Source organism: Dromiciops gliroides, chromosome 2, assembly GCF_019393635.1.
Source record: "Dromiciops gliroides isolate mDroGli1 chromosome 2, mDroGli1.pri, whole genome shotgun sequence".
NCBI classification, from domain to species: domain Eukaryota; kingdom Metazoa; phylum Chordata; class Mammalia; order Microbiotheria; family Microbiotheriidae; genus Dromiciops; species Dromiciops gliroides.
The window spans coordinates 175,941,562-175,959,165 of NC_057862.1; the positions used below are offsets into that span (position 1 = coordinate 175,941,562).

A 17,604-nucleotide genomic window follows, 5' to 3' on the forward strand; every position below is an offset into this window, starting at 1 on the left:
TCTGTGGTATAACAAGCCAGCTCTCAAATTCTCAGTACAATAGGTAAGCATTTAATAGATGCTTGTGGATTTCAAGAAGGGTTGGGACAGCAAGGAGGGGTGGGAAGGGAAGGGAGTTTGTAGAGGGGGATGGGGGGGCAAAGATTGAAATGGGCGGAGCTTATCTCCTGCTGGCCCTCCCACCCCCCACCCTCCAGGGCAGGCAGCTCCATCTCGGGGATGTCTGTCTGGGTTTCCAGGACTGGGCTGCTGGATACATCTACAGCTGCCCACCCAGAAAAATGCAGATTACCCCAGAGTGCTCCCACCCTCTTTCCAGGGCAAATGTTCATTACCCCCAACTGAGTTTTCCTCTGTTATCTTCCCGTGAGAGTTTAGCGAGTAGGAGAGTTTGGCAAAGGGAAGGAACAGAAGTACCAGGCTTCTGGCCCTGGAACAAGGCAGTGGTGCTAATAACCACAATTATCTTCGCCTGCGCTCCAAGTTTCCAGGTGAAAAACCTGACGCCCAGAAACTGGTGCTCATCCAGCACTCCCCCAGGCGTGGAGCTGGGTCTCTGCCCTGGCACCCAACTCCTGGGCTAGGCCATCATCCGAGGCAGAACACAGATGCAGGCGAAGGAGACGGGGTAGACCTTTCGCTCCAGGTAATAACAGTCACTTCCCCGCCCCGCACCACGACTGTGACACGGGCGCCGATAAAAGACAGTCTGGTTGTGCCAGAGTAGCTCGGAGTTCCCACGTTGGTCAATGTCCCGGGTCTTCAGGCTGACGCAGTGAGGGCACAGGCAGCGGGCATGATACAAGTCCTGGGGAAGCCGGTTTTCATCCCGGTCCAACCTGTTGGGATAGTAGGTGCCATGAACCCAGATGGAAAGAGGCCCAGGAATTCACATTTAGTAGAGATAGAGGGAAGGACAGGAAGAGATGGGATGAGGAGACCAAAACAACTGTGGGATGTTCTATTTGGACCCTAGGCCATTTCCTATTGTAAGAGGATTCAAAGTCTTCTGGATACCAGGTAAAGATGGTACTGAGGTGATGGAGGGAGAAAGACCCCAGTTGTCACCCTGTCTTGTGACCCCCCCTACAGGGAACTCTAGCTTCCAGTTGGTTCTTCCCCACAAAGCATTCCCTAAAAAGGAACCGAAACCCCAAATTTTGTCTACTAAGGGGACTCCAGTTCAGGATGTGGAATTTTGTATTAACTGAGCTCCCCCAAATAGTTACAAAACAAATAATGAACAGGCAACATCTTGTAAAGAACTCTGGACTTAGAGTCAGAAGACCTACTATTGGGTCCTAACTCTGACACAGCTATGGGACCAGGGCATGTCACTGAACCTTAGTTTCCTCCTCTGTAAATTGGGAATAATAAAGCCTGCATTACCTACTTCACAAGGTTGTTATAAGGCAAGTATCCTATAGATTACAAAGCACTACAGATATTAGAGTTGTATTATTATTATTATTAAAATGTGAATAACTGGGGGATACATGTGTGATTTTGGCCCAGCTCTTATTTTCATGAAGTTCCCTTTTCACTCTCCCCAGACTTTTAGAGCCAGGTCAGAGCTCCCTCTGGAGTTACAGGAATTGGTGTGGATATGGGAGGAGATTCATCCATCCATCCATCCAACAAAGTTTTATTATACAGGGGCAGAGGATACAAAATTTACCTGCCACCATGACACCTAATAGTCTAATGCTGAGGTCCTTAACCCTTTTTGTGTTATGTAACCCTTTAATAATCTGGTGAATTCTTCTTAGAATAATGTTTTGAAAATGTATAAAATAAAATGCATGGGATTATAAAGGGAATCAATTATATTGGAAAAGTTATCAAAATATTAAAAAAAAAACAAATATATGGGGGCAGCTAGGTGGCACAGTGGATAGAGCAGCAGCCCTGGATTCAGGAGGACCTGAGTTCAAATCCGGCCTCAGACACTTGACACAACTAGCTGTGTGACCTTGGGCAAGTCACTTAACCCCAATTGCCTTGCCCCCCCCCCAAAAAAAAACCCAAATATATGGCCCTTGGTTAAGAACACCTAGTCTAGTGAAAGAATAAGACAAAAATATCAATAACATAATATTACTAGATATGTTAATAAAGACATAGGGAGAAATAATATTTATATTTCAAAGATTCCTGATTTCATCCAGTATGTCCCCACTACCAATGCAGATCACAACTCCCTCACAGCTTAGCAGATGGTCAATGAGAGTATTTGCATCTGAAAATTTTATCACCCTGTGACCACCCTTTTTAGTGAGATTTTTCAAACTTAGCTGGATTGGTCTTCAGATAACAGATCAAGCATTTGAAAGATTTGATACTTGGCTAGAGCTACCAGAGCTGACAGTCCACTAACACAGTTCTCTGGAAGTCAAGGTAACCACTATGACATTATGAGACATTCCAGTAGGACTTTAATAGAGGCAAAATAATGCCTCAGATTTATACAGTTCTTTATGGTTAACAAAAAAAAAGTGGGCAGAGGCTGCCTCAGGTAGCGCTTCCAGCCCTACCCCCATCCCCCACCAATCACATATAAACATACACACACATATACATACATGCATATATACATATATATGCTGGAAATAGAGAGTGGGGTTCAGCAGGAATCCATGGGGGAGAGGAAGGCAGGGAGGACAAGGAAGATGGGTAGACTTACTCATAACTCCAGGGAGAGATGGCCCTGGAATTGAGGGGTCCATCTGGGCTGGCCCGGCATTGGAAGGGTTCAGGGACCTTGGTATTTGGGAGCTGCAAGTTTCTGGGGACTTCAAAGGGTACGGAGGGCATACTGTTCCACTTCAACAACTCCTCAGAAGGATCCCCATCCTTGTTACAACGGCACCTGTGGTGATGATCACAATCCCTCCGAAACCTCAAGTTGAGAGCCTGGGTCCCTATGGCCATTACCAGAATTCCAGACAACTGCAAGAATTCAAAAAGAGGAAGGATGAGCGAGGGGGAGAGCGGTCCCCAGCTGTCACCCTGACTTGCAACCCCCAGGACCATCCCTCCACTCTAGTTCCCAGTCCCTCCAGAGGCCCTCCTTTTTAGTCTGACCTCTAGCTCTTCCAGGGTCCCCAACACCACTTCCCCAGCCTAGAATCATAGAATAGTAAAACTGGAAGGGGGGCAGCTAGGTGGCGCAATGGATAGAGCACCGGCCCTGGATTCAGGGGGACCTGAGTTCAAATCTGGCCTCAGACACTTAACAATTACTAGCTGTGTGACCCTGGGCAAGTCACTTAACCCCAATTGCCTCACACACACACACACACACAAATTAAAACTGGAAGGGATTTCTGTGATCATCTAATCCAATCCCCTTATTTTATAACTAAGGTCTTCAAGACTCAGAGAGGCCACAAAACTATTAGTGCCTGGTAGAATTAAGACAGACCCAGATCTCCTGATTCCAAGTCCATAATTCTTCCTACTAAACTGTGCTCTCCCCACAACTGAGAGCTCCTCAGCTTAACCACAACCTCCCTCCATCTTCTTAAGCCTCCTGACCCCAAGTGGGAGGCCTTACTGTGCTCTTACCATCCCATTCACTCACCCAGTACATGCTGGATATAGCAAGGATACTGAACAGAGAGATGTTGAGAAGGACTGGTCAGAATGAAGCTGATGCCCAGAGACTGCTGGTTTTATTAACCTCAACCTAATTTGACATTCAAATTCAATATTTCCAGGGAGTGGCAATACTAATTAAGTAAAGTTGCTGAGGGCCTTGAATTATCTTTTTTATCTCTTCTAGTGCCTAGAACTAGAAGCAAGCAATGCTTTTTTTCTCCTTTCTTTAAAATTTTTTTCTTTATTTTATTTTTAATTTATAGGATAAAACAAACATTTCCATAACAGTATTCTTGTTTTTAAAAGGATTGCACATGAAACTGCAAATCTATTATGTACAACATAAGCAATGCTTTTGAATGAAGACATGAGTGAACTCATCTATGCCTCAGTTTCCTTATCTGTAAAAAAGGGATGGCAGGGTTTCCAGGAAAGTAAAAAGATCTGAAAGCATGTCACATGAAGACTGGTTGAATGAAATGCAAAATGTATAGCCTGGAGACAACTTAGGGTGCACTTAATTTATATTTTCAAATACTTACAACATTATCAACTAAAAGAAAGATTATATTTATTGTAGCACAGTTTAGATTGTACTAGATTCCATGAGTTTCCTAGAAGTGACCATTCTATTTGGCCTCTGAGAGCAGAATTAGGAATAGGGAGTAGAAGTTAAAAAGAGGTAAATTTGGGTTCAATATAATGAAAAACCTCCTGACAATTAGAACAGTCCACAAGTGTGATGGGCTGTCTTGTAGGGGGCTGGAGGGGAATGTGTTCCCCAACAAAAGATGCTGGATGACCACTTGTCAAGTATGTTATAATTTGCCAGCAGGGGTTCCTAACCTGGGAGTCCTGAACTTGGATTGTTTGTTTTATTAAAGTGTGGAAAACTGTATTTTGATAGATTGGTTTACTTCATAAGTCCATGTATTTTATTTTATGCATTTAAGAACCTTATTTTGGGACAGCTAGGTGGCACAGTGGATAGAGCACCGGCCCTGGATTCAGGAGGACCTGAGTTCAAATCCGACCTCAGATACTTGACACTTACTAGCTGTGTGACCTTGGGCAAGTCACTTAACCCCAATTGCCTCACTAAAACAAACAAACAAACAAACAAAAAAGAACCTCATTTTGAGTAAGGGCCCATAGGCTTTGATAGAGTACCAAAGCAGTCCAAAACACTAAAAAAAGTTAAGAACTCCTGGCCCAGAGGGAATTCCGGTTCAGGTACAGGTTGGACTAGATACCATGATTCCATACCTTTCCTACCTTCAGGGGTATTGCATGAATCAAATGAGATCATAAGCATGAAAGCTTTGGCCAAGGTAGCAAGGGGAGGAGTAAGAGACTGCTAATTTTCTGATCATTGACTGCTGCGGGGCCTAGGTAGTAACCTTTGCTTTTTAACTTTTCCAAGAGGGAGGAAAGAACAGCCCTGGAAACTTGACCTTTAGAGTCCTGCCACCATGGGGATTTCCTATACCCAACAAGTCTCTCTTACCTGGAGACTCCAGCCCTGGACCCTAGGCCTCTCCTTAGGGGAACTCACTCCTTAAGAAACAAACACCCTTATGGGGGAGGTGAAGTGAACATATATTAGTATGTGCATAATATAGACAAAGATAGTTTGGGGAGAGGGGTCACTAGCAGCTGGGGAGGGGGGGCAGAATCCAAACAAAGCTTTTGTCTCCCATCCCAATCTCCCTAACCTTTGCAAACTGTTCTACAGCCTCAGAAAAGCCTGAACTATGACCTCCCTGTGTGACCTCCCACTCCAGTAAAGATCTTCCTCTGAAATCTTGGCGTCTGTTGTGGGAAGGGGTCTCTTTTAAGAGACACATCCTGTTGGTCAGATACCTCTGGAGTCCCTTGGCCTACCTTGTCAGGTATGCTACAGTAGGGATGCCTTTTGTTTTGGGGTTAGACCAAATACTGCTGAAATCTCTTCCAACCCTCAAATTCCCAGTCTTTGGGAAATTGTGCTACCTCCTCTCCCTATCCAGGGTCCAAAGCTCTCACCTTTATTATCCTCTGCCCTCTCTGACTCCCCATCCCCTATTCACCATTTCCATCACTGCAGCCCCTGTTCTAATGTACAAGGACCAAGCTGTGGGTGACTCTTCCCATTGCACAAATAAGGAAATTGGAATGGGGTAAGAGGTAGGGCAGGTCATGGAACCCAGGATTCCTGGCTGCCTAGCCCCACCCTGAGGAAGAGAAAGATGGGTACTAGCCACCTGGGATTTGCCTGTCTCCCCCACCACCTCCGCTTCCACTTTTGGGGGTGGAGAGTCTGTGGGTGTAGGAATAGGAAGGAGAAAACCCTGATGATAAGAGTTCCATGACTCACCAATGGAAAACCTGGGAGTCCCTGGCTGGAGTAAGTCTGGTCTATGCCCCTTCCCCCTTTCCCATTCATCTCCCCTACCCCCAACAGCTTCACTCCACCCCCACAGACTACTTTGGAGCAAAGGGTTTTGTAATAAATAGAAATTCAGAACTTGACTTGCTCCTGGGAGGCCAGTCATCCAGGGCTACCTAAGAAGGGGCCAGCTAGGAGCAGGACAGAGAATGGGGGGTGGGGGGGCTTTGGGTCCTCTCCTGCCCTGGTACCCTCTCTTCCTGAAATTTAAAAAGAAAAAAGAAAAACACAGCATACCCATAGTGACCAGGAAAGTGTTTATAATCTTGTGGCTTAGCCTCATCAGGGATAGATTTGCATGTGTTTTCCCTTAAAAAAGAACTCCATCTTACTTTAAGTGTGTTACCATGGATCTTGGAAAATAAACAGTTGGCTCAGAAAGTTACCCCAAATTGCTGAGTGGGTTGGTCTGGGGCAACAGTGTTTCCCCAAAACTGTTGATAGAGCGGCTACCAAGGAGAAGGATGGGTTAGAAAACCAGTGGTTCTGAGGCAAAGGAAAAGCAGCTGTAGCTACAGGATGCTACGGGGGAGTGAGATGTGGGAGACATAGAGATTGTGGAGTGGGCATTAAAGTGGAGAGGGGAGGCTGAGAGAATAGGCTGTGGGAAGAATTGTATGTGACTGATAAAATTTTCACTCCCTTGGGGCAGCTAGGTGGCACAGTGGATAGAGCACCGGCCCTGGATTCAGGAGGACCTGAGTTCAAACTTGACCTCAGACACTTAACACTTACTAGCTGTGTGACCCTGGGCAAGTCACTTAACCCCAATTGCCTCACCAAAAAAAAAACAAAACACCACCCCCCCAAAAAAAAAATTATCACTCCCCCTACCCTCATCTGGCAGGCATTTGTGGCCTAGTGTAGAGGGTTGGTCTTAGAAATCACATGATTTGTGCAAATCCCATTTCAGATACCTACCAGCTTCATGGCTATAGGTATGCCACTTGATTGCTTGGAGCCTCAGTTCTCTTATCTATAAAATGGGTATAATAATAACACCTACTTCACCACAATGTTATGAAGATTGAATGTGAACTATTACTACTGCTCTCAGTAAAATATCCATCCACCTCTTCCCCTAGCTTAGCAGGTCTCAGTAGGAGAGGAAGAAGAAGGACAGTTTCCTAGTAGAAGGAAGCAATGTTTCTCTTTAAGTCTATCATGGATGGATCTTTCCCTGAAGGGAGAGATGGTTTTATAGTGGTATGGTAGAAATTGAACTAGACTTGAAAGGAGGAGACCCTTAGCAAGGTTTAAGTCCCCACTCTAAAACTTACTAGCTGGAAGTCACACATAGCTGTATGACTGTGGGCAAGTCACTTATCCCCTCTGAACCTCATCTTCCTTCTCTAGAAATTAGATGTAACAATACTACCCACCTCATGGGTTGCTGGGAGGCAGCTGGGCTCAAAGCTAGAGGAAATGAGTGTCCTTCCTCTCTCTACTCCTTACAACCTTTGTGACCTTGAACAAGATATTTGATATTGGGCAAGGTCTTTCTTCCTTTCTTTCTTTCTTTCTTTCTTTCTTTCTTTCTTTCTTTCTTTCTTTCTTTCTTTCTTTCTCTCTGGTGAGGCAATTGGGGTTAAGTGACTTGCCGAGGGTCACACAGCTAGTGTCAAGTGTCTGAGGCTGGATTTGAACTCAGGTCCTCCTGAATCCAGGGCCAGTGCTCTATCCACTGTGCCACCTAGCTGCCCCCCAGGCAAGGTATTTTGACACTGGGTCTCAGTTTCCTGAGACTCAGATGGTTAGACTAGATAATCTCTGAAGGTCCTGGTAGGTTCTAAATCCCATGATCCTAGAAGAGGCCACATGATGAAACAAGATGGCACAGTGGATATCATCCCTGACTTGGAGGCAGGAAGACCCAAGTTCAAATTCTGTTCTTATTCCTGTTGAGATCTTGAGTAAATCATTTGATTTCTCTTAGTCTCATTTTCCTCATCTGTTCAAAGGAGATAATAAGAGCATATGCAATATCAGGTTGTTAGGAATAAGAAGCAGACTTGTGATTCCACTGGTGGTGGTGGTCTTGATCCTGCTCCTGCTCCTGCTCCTGCTCCTTCATTCTCAAAGAGGAAATGGGAGCCACTAATCCACACATAATAAGGATCCCTGTGGGCTACATATTCGCTTAGCTCTAAGTGGAATATTACCCATGTTCATTGTATCTTTATTTTGTTAAATATTCCCCAATTGCAGTTCAATATGTTATTTCCCAATAACATTTAATCCATTCAATATTTCCCAATTACATTGAATCAGGTGGCACTAGGGAGTGTTATGGGAATCAAGTGACCTTCATGTTTGACAGTCCCTGTATAGGGAATTCCCATTTAATGAAACACTCTTTATTAATGCTCATCAGCACCGTCTTTGGCATGTAAGAGTCCTAGAGAGTTGTTTAGAGTAGTGGGAGTTTAAGTGACTGCCCAGTGCCAGGATGTGGTGGGTGAGGGACTTGAACCCTGATCCCCCCACCCCTAGTTTTAATGCCAGCTCTCTTTCCACTCCAACCATGGGATAGAGAGAGAACCTCTTCATCTGCCTCTCACTATCCCATTGTGAGGATCAAATGAGTTCATATCAATTTAGAGGTGTTAGTTATTATTATTCTCATTAGCAACAGCAGCTTCCACCCTCCTTGAAGTCAGAAAGACCACTGTCCAAGTCTGGCATCTGACATCTAGCCTCTTGGTGTTGTTCCAGGCCATTCTAATAAAGACCACTGGTTTCTGGCTTTAAGATTATAGGTTTCTGACCTGGAGGGTCTTGCGTGGGCTGATGAGTGAGATGAGCAGAACCAGAAGACCGTTGTACACAGTATCATCAACATTGTGTGTTGATCTACTGTGATGGACTATATTCTTCTCACCAATGCAATGGTACAGAAGAGTTCAAGGGAACTCATGATGGAAGAGGATCTCCAAATCCAAGAAAAAAAAAAGAACTGTGTAGTATAGATGGTGAATGAACCATACTATTTCTTTTGTTTTTGGTGCTGTTGTTTTTCTATTTTGAGGTTTTTCCTCATTGCTCTGATTTTTCTCTTATAACATGACTAATGCAGAAATATGTTTAATGTTATTATGTGTATATGTGTGTGTGTGTGTGTGTATATATATATATATATGAAACCTATATCAGATTACATGCTGTCTAGGGGAGGGGAGAGGGAGAGGAGGGAGGGAGAAAAATCTGAAATTGGAAAGCTTGTATAAACAAAAGTTGAGAACTATCTACATGTAACGAGAAAAAAAATAAAATACTTTATTAAAAAAAAAAAAGATTATAGGTTTCAGGGCAGCTAGGTGGTGCAGTGGATAGAGCACCGGCCCTGGAGTCAGGAGTACCTGAGTTCAAATCCGACCTCAGACACTTAACACTTACTAGCTGTGTGACCCTAGGCAAGTCACTTAACCCCAATTGCCTCACTAAAAAAAAAAAAATTTTAAGATTATAGACTTCCCTTTCATTAAGGGGGTTGCCATCTGGGGAGTCCCCTATACTGATTAAATCATAGAGCCAGAGCAAAGAGAGGGAGTATTCTAAATTCTTTATAAGCCCTAAAATGATATAGAAACATTAGTTGTTTTTATCACTGGGATTTCCCCTGCCCAAGTGCTACAAGACATTCCCACATAGAGCCAAGTGGCCAATCCTGCTGGGAATGGGCTTGCCAGCACTCCCTTCCCTAGAGACCTCCTGACTCTCACCAGAATCTCTATTTCTGTGGGGCTTTCAGGAGCTTCTAGGGGCACCACAAAAAATTCTGCAGGGAGATAGACAGAGATTCAGAGAAGACAATCTTTTTTCCCCCCAGGGCAATGAGGATTAAGTGACTTGCCCAGGGTCATACAGCTAGTAAGTGTCAAGTGTCTGAGATCAGATTTGAACTCAGGTCCTGCTAAATCCAGGGCCGGTGCTTTATCCACTGCTCCACCTAGCTGCCCCCCAGAGAAAACACTCTTAGTAGTGCCCTTCCCCCCCCCCATCCAATCAGAACACAGAATCAAACCCTTAAAAGTAGAAGAGATGGGGGCAGCTAGGTGGCACAGTGGATAGAGCACCGGCCTTGGAGTCAGGAAGACCTGAGTTCAAATGTGACCTCAGACATTTAACACTTACTAGCTGTGTGACCCTGGGCAAGTCACTTAACCCCAATTGCCTCACCAAAAAAAAAAAAAAGTAGAAGGGATTTGCCCAATCCAGAGCAGCCCCTCCCAAGAGGATTGAGAGGGAACCTTGAAGTCTGAAAGGCCCAACAGCAGACAGTGGTTTGATATATTGCATTGTCCTGACCCTTCAATTGTAGCTTTGAACTTGGGGTCCAAGGCTGTGGGAGTAGGGGGCTACAAAGAACTCACAGAGTCAAAGAATGTTAGAATTGGAAGGAACCTCAAAGAGCATCTAATTTAGCCCCAGCTGAGGCCCAGAGAGGTTAAGTGATTTTTCCCAAGATCATGTTGTTGTTGTTGAGTCTTTTTTCCTTTTTTTTTTACTAGTCACATCCAACCCTTTGTGACCCCATTTGGGATTTTCTTGGCAAGGATACTGGGACGGTTTGACATTTCCTTCTCCAGCTCATTTTACAGATGAGGAAACTGAGGCAAACAGGGTGAAGTGACTTGCCCAGGGTCACACAGCTTGTAAGTGTCTGAGGCCAGATTTAAAGTCAGGGAGATAAGTCCTTCTGCCTCCAGGCCCAGCACTCTATCCACTTTGCCACCTAGCTTCCAAGATCATACAGGGAGGAAATTTTGCAGGAATAGGATTTGAATTCAGATTCTCTGACTTCAGATCTAGTAATATTTTCCACTCTGCCAATCTTCTTTGGAGGGCCTCTGTCCAGGCATCTTCCTGAAAAAACCATTCTGAAGACTCATGGGAGTGCCCAGTCATCTATGACTTATCTGAAGGAGCCCCCCAACACTGGCTAAAGTAGGGGTCTCCATCTCTCTATGGAGGAACTTAAGACTCTTGCTCTATCTCTGTTCCCTCCCTTTATCTCTTCAGGGACTCCCTGGTTGGCACCCTGCCTGCCGTGAGAAACATTTTCCAAAGGGTTTTCCTAGTGGGGTGACCTACCGTGGAATCCCTGAGTCATTCCAACTTCCAGGGAACCCTGGAGTATATGTGGGTGCGGCGCAGCTCCTGAGGGGGTGGACACTTCAACACCTCAATGCTTGTTCTCTTTCCAGGTAACAGAAAACCCACCTTAAACCCAAACCAGTACTTGGGGAAGAAACTTGATTTTACACTACAGCTATGATATCAAACTCAAATAGAAAGGGGACAATTAAACCATATATCATGATCCCTGTAGGCAAAATATTGACTTAGAAAACCACATATTAACATTATCTAAGCTCTATTATATTTTTATCTATTGTGTTAAATATTTTTCAATTGCATTTCAATCTGGTTCCGGAAGCTTGTGGGTATGTTGCAGACCACCAGGGCCCAGTTAGGATTTCTCTAGATGAGAGGGAGGGATTTTAACATTTATTAAGCACCTGCTGTGAGCAAGGCACAATACAAAGCACATGACAAATATTATCTCATTTGATCCCTAAAGCAATCCTGTGAGGTAAGTGCTATTATTGTCTCCATTTTACTGTTGAGGAAACTGAGACAGAGATTAAGTGACTAGACCAGGGTCACACAGCAAGTGTATTTGAATTCGGGTCTTCCTAAATCCAGGCCCTGCACTTTATCCACTATACCACCTAGCTGACTAATCCCAGAATATCAGGGTTGAAAGGTACCTTTGAGATGATCTAGTCCTATGGTTCTCAAGCTTTTTGGTCCTAGGATTGCTTTACACTCTTAAAATTTTTTAAGGATGCCAAAGAAGTTTCATTTATGTGAGTTATATCTATCATTCTTCACCACATTGAAAATTAAAACTCATTAACTTTTAAAATATTGTTAATTCACTAAAAATAATAATAAACCCATCGAATGTTAACATAACTCATTTTTATGTAAATAACTTTATTTTTCAAAACAAAAAATAGTGAGAAGAGTAGCATTATTTTATATATCTTTGCAAATCTCTTTCATGTCTGGTTTAATAGAAGACAGCTAGATTCTCATATCTGTTTCTATATTCAGTCTGTTAAAACAAGTTTTGGTTGAAGTATATGAAAAAAATCTGGTCTCATATAGATAGGTAGTTAGAAAAGGCAGGAATATCCTAAGAGGCAAATAATGTCTTAGCATTATTATTTTTTTTTTGCAGGGCAGTGAGGGTTAAGTGACTTGCCCAGGGTCACACAGCTAGTAAGTGTCAAGTGTCTGAGGCCGGATTTGAACTCAGGTCCTCCTAAATCTAGGGCTGGTGCTTTATCCACTGTGCCACCTAGCTGCCCCAATGTCTTAGTATTATTACAAAAATTGTTTCTGACCTCACAGACCCTTGGAAAGGGTCTCCAGAACCCCCAGGAGTCTTCAAACCACACTCTGAGAACTGCTGACCTAGTCCAAGACCTTCATTTTGCAGATGAGGAAACTGAGGCTTCAAGACTTAACCATGGTCACATAGTATGGTAGCTTATGTTGAAATAGTATTTCACAGTTTACAGAACGCTTCATTTGAAGCAAACCCATGAGAAAGTTCATGTAGGTATTATCCTCATTTTACAGATAGAGAAACTGAGGTTCAGAAACACGAAGGTCTTGTCCAAAGTTCTACAAGTAGTAAGGACCAGACCCAGAACTCCAATCCAGTTCTTCTTCATGTCACACCATGCTTTCAAAGATATCCACTATCTTACTCCAACCCACCTTTCCACCTTTATCTCACACTACTCCCCCTCCAGTACCCTTTGCTCCAATCAAAATAGAATACTTACTGCTCCTCAAACAGGTTATCTGAGGTTGCCTGCCTCTGCACCCTTCCTCATTCCATCCCCTATGCCTTGGATATCTCCTCTGTCTGCCGAAATCCTGCCTAGGCCAAGGTCAAATACTACCTCCTCCATGACACACCCCTAGCCAGGATTATATCTCCCTCCCCTAAATTCTCATAGCACTTTGTACCCCTCTTAAGGCACTTACCCACTTTGTGTCATAGTCTAGACTGTAAACCCCTCGAGGGTAGAAGACTTCTCACCACTTTTAGTCCTCTCAGCACCTAGCACATGCTTTGAATATAAAAGGCACTCGAGTTAGTTCATGAATGAATGAATGAGAATAACTTGACTACAATGAAGGGTGCAGATTGCAGGGGGGGTGGAGAGTGGAATGGAAAATGATATCAATTAAGGAGGGCCCTGAAAATCAGGTAGTAGACCTTAGGTTATCTGTATGTGTGTCTATACTCTAGAGCAAGAGTTCTTAACTTTTTTGTATGAGAGCCCTTTTGGAAGTATAGTAAAACCTATGCACCCTTTCTCAGAATAATGTCTTTAAATGCATAAATAAAATCTATAGGCTTACAAAGGAGGCCAACTATACCGAAATACAATTACTAAAAAATTGTTTTTAAGTTCACATTGCCCAGGTTAAGAACAGATTTTTTAGCTAAGCTATTCACCTTTTCTCAAGCAAAAGCTTCTCTGAGGGCTGCGCTGGGTTATCAGGTAAGCCAGAGGCATGGGGACAAATGTCTACCATGCCCTTATCCACTGTACAGGTAATTGCCCATACAGGTCATTGAGTCCCCCGTGGATCTACTCTCCACTACCAAGCCAAGTAGCTGCAAGAACAAATCACCCCACTTCTGACACCAGTCAACTCTTGAACCAGAAACTACCCTAAATAAATTCATAAATTCAACTCTGTTCTCCTGTCCCATACATGAACACGTATTTTCATCCTCCATAAAAATAAAAGACAGTAATAGTAACCATTGACCTTTACATACTACTTGAAAGTTTACAAAGCGCTTTACATACATTTTTTTCATTTGATCCTCACAACAGCTTTGTGAGGAAGGTACAATTATCCCCATTTTTAAAATGAGGAAACTAAGTTTCAAAGATGTTGAGTGACTTGTGAAGGATCATACATCTATTAAGTGTCTAAGGTATAACTCAAACTCAGGGCTTTCAGATTTCAAGTCTGGCCTCTTCACTATAGGAGAAAGACAGAAGTTAGAAAGGGAGAAAGTAGAGGAAGTAGAGTAGGGGAGAGAGCTAATGGGGGGAAGGTGGAAGAAAAGGACAAGATAAATATGAGCCCTCCAGTTTCTCTCTGGTACCACTCTCACCACTCTCACCATACCCCACACCCACCAAACACATCCACAATCAGGTGGAGCTAACAATTAGTTTTCTGTGCCTGGGAACATGGTAGCACTTCTACCAAAGACATTCATTATCTTTCTAGTACATGTTTTAATGATTCCATGAATCTTACAGAGGCAGTGGGAAGGTTGAGGTCCCCCTAAAACCTGAGCTGCAGACCCTTTGGATTGAGTTTTTACTCTCAGGAACAATTCTTAAAAACATAATATCTTGGGGCAGCTAGGTGGTGCAATGGATAGAGCACCGGCCCTGGATTCAGGAGGTCCTGAGTTCAAATCTGGCCTCAGACATTTGACACTTACTAGCTGTGTGACCCTAGGCAAGTCACAACCCCAATTGCCTCTCTCTCTCTCTCTCACACACACAGAAGCATAATATCTTTCCCACTCTTGCCTTGGCAGGGGTCCTACCCAAGTTTTCATCTCCCCCTTTACCCCAACTAGTTTATGATAGTGATCCTTTGAACAGGAACCAGGCCAAGACACATTCCCACAAGAGGGGGGACCCTATATTCCTTTCCAGAGCATAGAAGCTCCCCATGAAACTCACAGAATTTCACATTCATTCATTCATTCATTCATTCATTCAACAAACATGTTAAGTCCCTGCTATGTGCTTGGCACTGGTTAAGTACTGCAGATACAAAAAGAGGCAAAAGACAGTCCCTGCCATCAGGGAGCTAATGGTATAATGGAGGAAACAAAATGTCATCAAATAGATGCATATATTTGTATACATAAATATATACATATATATACATACAAAATACCATCAAATATACATGAACTCAGTATCACCGTGATGTAAGTGACCTATGTATCTGCAGAGGACAGACTTCCAGTCCTCAGAGGGCAGGAGAGATAGCCAGAGAAAAAGCCTTGAGCCAAGAGATAGCCTCTTGCTTGTGGAATAGCCAGGAGGTCACAGGACCCAAGCCATGTGTTGAGGGTACTCATGATCCCTGAGGCCAGGGGGTGTTATCCTATGATATGGGGAGTAAATTCAGACCAGGGTGAGCTGGAAGTCTGTTCTAAGGGAGAGTAATTTGCCACTGTAAGTAAGTATGGGAAAAATCATTAGTAGATAATACTATCTGTTCGTGTCTATCCTCAGGACAGTCTGGGGAAATCCCATGCACACCTAACTCTAGGTCCACCCTCTTCTCGATTTAGCATCTAAGGACATCCCCAAAATGAAACTGCCAAAAAAAAAAAAACCAAACCTTTAGTTTGCCCCAGAATGTACATAGCTCGCTTACATCATGGTGCTACTGAGTTCACTAATTCCCAAGACCTGTGACCTACAACATGACACAGCACCTTCCATCTCCTGAAGGGGGAAAGACTAGATATATATCCCAGACTCCACCTCTCAGGTAGTCATCAGTTGAATCACATATGGGCCTGTTAGCTTTGTCCTGTTCCCCAGCCACAGACTACAACTCTAACCTAGCTAAGTGTCTGACAAAGTCATCTGGCTGATCACAGGGAAGACCTGACCAGAGAGTGTGGCTAGATCAGTGCAAACCCCTCACCCACTCCTGGGGAAAGAAAACCCACGCATATACTCTATTTGTGAAGAGCCAGAAGACGACTCTTCATAGAGGAAAGATAACAGTCTTTTTTTTTCTTTTTCTTTTTTAAAGCAGGAAAAAAGAGAACTTTAGAGGGGAGAAGAGAAGATGGAGAGTGAATTGATCATGATGATGGTGGAAAAATTCTGTGGATGGGCTTGTGGCGCCCCCTTTTTCCCCCATATAAAATTTTCAGGGCAATAGGGTGACTTTCCATTCTCAGAACCTCTCTCCCTGCTCTTCCCAAAGACCATAGGAGCCCTCTGTACCCATCAATCCCTATTTCTGCTCTCCAGAGCGTGTTGAATAAGGCAGGGCTAGAATATGGGACAAGCCCAGGCTGGCTGAGGAATTTAAGAGTTTGAGAACTGGCCTACTTCCAGTCCTGGAACCACACAACTGGATCTGTACAAACGCACTCCAACTTTCAATACACTTTGGGTGAGGAGGTGTGTAAATTTAATCTTAAGGGAATTCATTAATTCCATAGGCCTGTCACCCACTCCCAATACACAGAAACTTCTTTCCCTTTAGGCAGGGTTTCTTAACCTGAGCTCCATAAATTTTGGTTTTTAAAACATTTTTGATAACTGTATTTCAATAGAACTGGTTGCCTTTATTTTCCTTTGTGTTTTCTTTTGTGCAGTTACAGGCATTATTTTGAGAAGGGGTCCCTAGGCTTCATCAGACTCCCAAAGGGGTCCATGACACAGAAAAAGGTTAAGAATGTACTGCTTTAGAATATGGATTTGGTCACATACAAGCCAAATTCCACTTTATAGTCCTTACGACAGCATCTGGTATAGGGTATCACTGTCTTGCGGGATGCCATTGGTGCAGAAAGAAGCCAGCTCTTTGGGTCAGCTATAGAAAGAGGAGAGGGAAACAGATGTCCAATCGATAAAAGAGAAAGAAAAGAGAAAAGATGAACCAAAGAAAAACAGAAAAGAGAGGTTGGAAGGAAAGAGATGAGAAAAGAAAGAGCCAATGGAGGAGAGAGGTAGGACAGGGCAGAAAAATCTCAATAAGTCACTGTATCCCTTGATTCCACATAATCCAGTAGGGAAGAAAGAAGGGAGCAAGAGCCAGCAAAGGAAGGAAAAACAGCAGCAACAGCGGCAGGAGCGGTTTGGCCGGAGGGGGACTGGAGCTGTAACTCAACACCCTTCTTTAAAGAAATCTGTCCTCCTTTCTCCTCCTCCTCCTCCTCCTTCCCCTCCCTCCCTCCCTCCCTCCCTCCCTCCCTCCCTCCTTTTCTCCCTCTTCTCTTAATCCTCAGAACTGAGTCCCAGAACAGAGAAAGGGAGAGCTAACGAACCAGAGAGAGAAGAAGAATCCAACTAAGAAGGAAAGACAGTGAGTCTTGCGAAAGGGAGCAAGTGAGGTGGAAAGAAAGGAGGGAAGGAGAGAAGACAAGAGGGGGGTGGAGTATGGCCTTCGAGGAGGACTGGGCTGTCCCCCACTAAGGTCTCCTCCCCCACCACCCACCCCGCCTCCCTGCCACAGAGACTTGGATTCTGTGTGTGTATATGTGTGTGTGTGTGTGTGTGTGTGTGTGTGTGTGTATGTATGTGTCTTTCCTGGAGGATCCCACACAGACTTACCTCCGCCCAGGCATCAGGACACCTCTCTGATATTTTTGTTCCTTCCTTCACCAGTCGCCTTTCTTTTCTTTAGCAGAGACACTTTGGAGTTTGGGATGGACTGTCCTCACAACACTGGCCCCCAAGAAAACCAGACACTGG

At 44.0% G+C, this 17,604-nt stretch overlaps 1 protein-coding gene across 1 annotated transcript; it reads right to left on the minus strand.

Annotated features, from left to right (window-relative positions):
* Positions 1-390: 390 nt before the first annotated feature.
* Positions 391-17,562, minus strand: IL25 (interleukin 25). Its single transcript, XM_043990134.1, has 4 exons — positions 17,464-17,562; positions 13,097-13,182; positions 2,684-2,949; positions 391-839 (listed from the first exon to the last, which is right to left on the minus strand). The coding sequence occupies exons 3-4, from the start codon at positions 2,929-2,931 to the stop codon at positions 581-583; spliced, it is 507 nt and encodes a 168-aa protein (XP_043846069.1). The 5' UTR covers positions 2,932-2,949; positions 13,097-13,182; positions 17,464-17,562; the 3' UTR covers positions 391-580.
* Between the last annotated feature and the right edge of the window lie 42 nt (positions 17,563-17,604).

What these genes read in the sequence shown, in the direction of transcription:
- IL25 (XM_043990134.1), bottom strand. Translation starts at nt 2,931, where the DNA reads ATGGCCATAGGGACCCAGGCTCTCAACTTGAGGTTTCGGAGGGATTGT. An exon ending in ATCTCTCCCTGGAGTTATGA is followed by an intron (nt 840 to 2,683) that starts GTAAGTCTACCC and finishes CTATCCCAACAG; the next exon opens with GTTGGACCGGGATGAAAACC.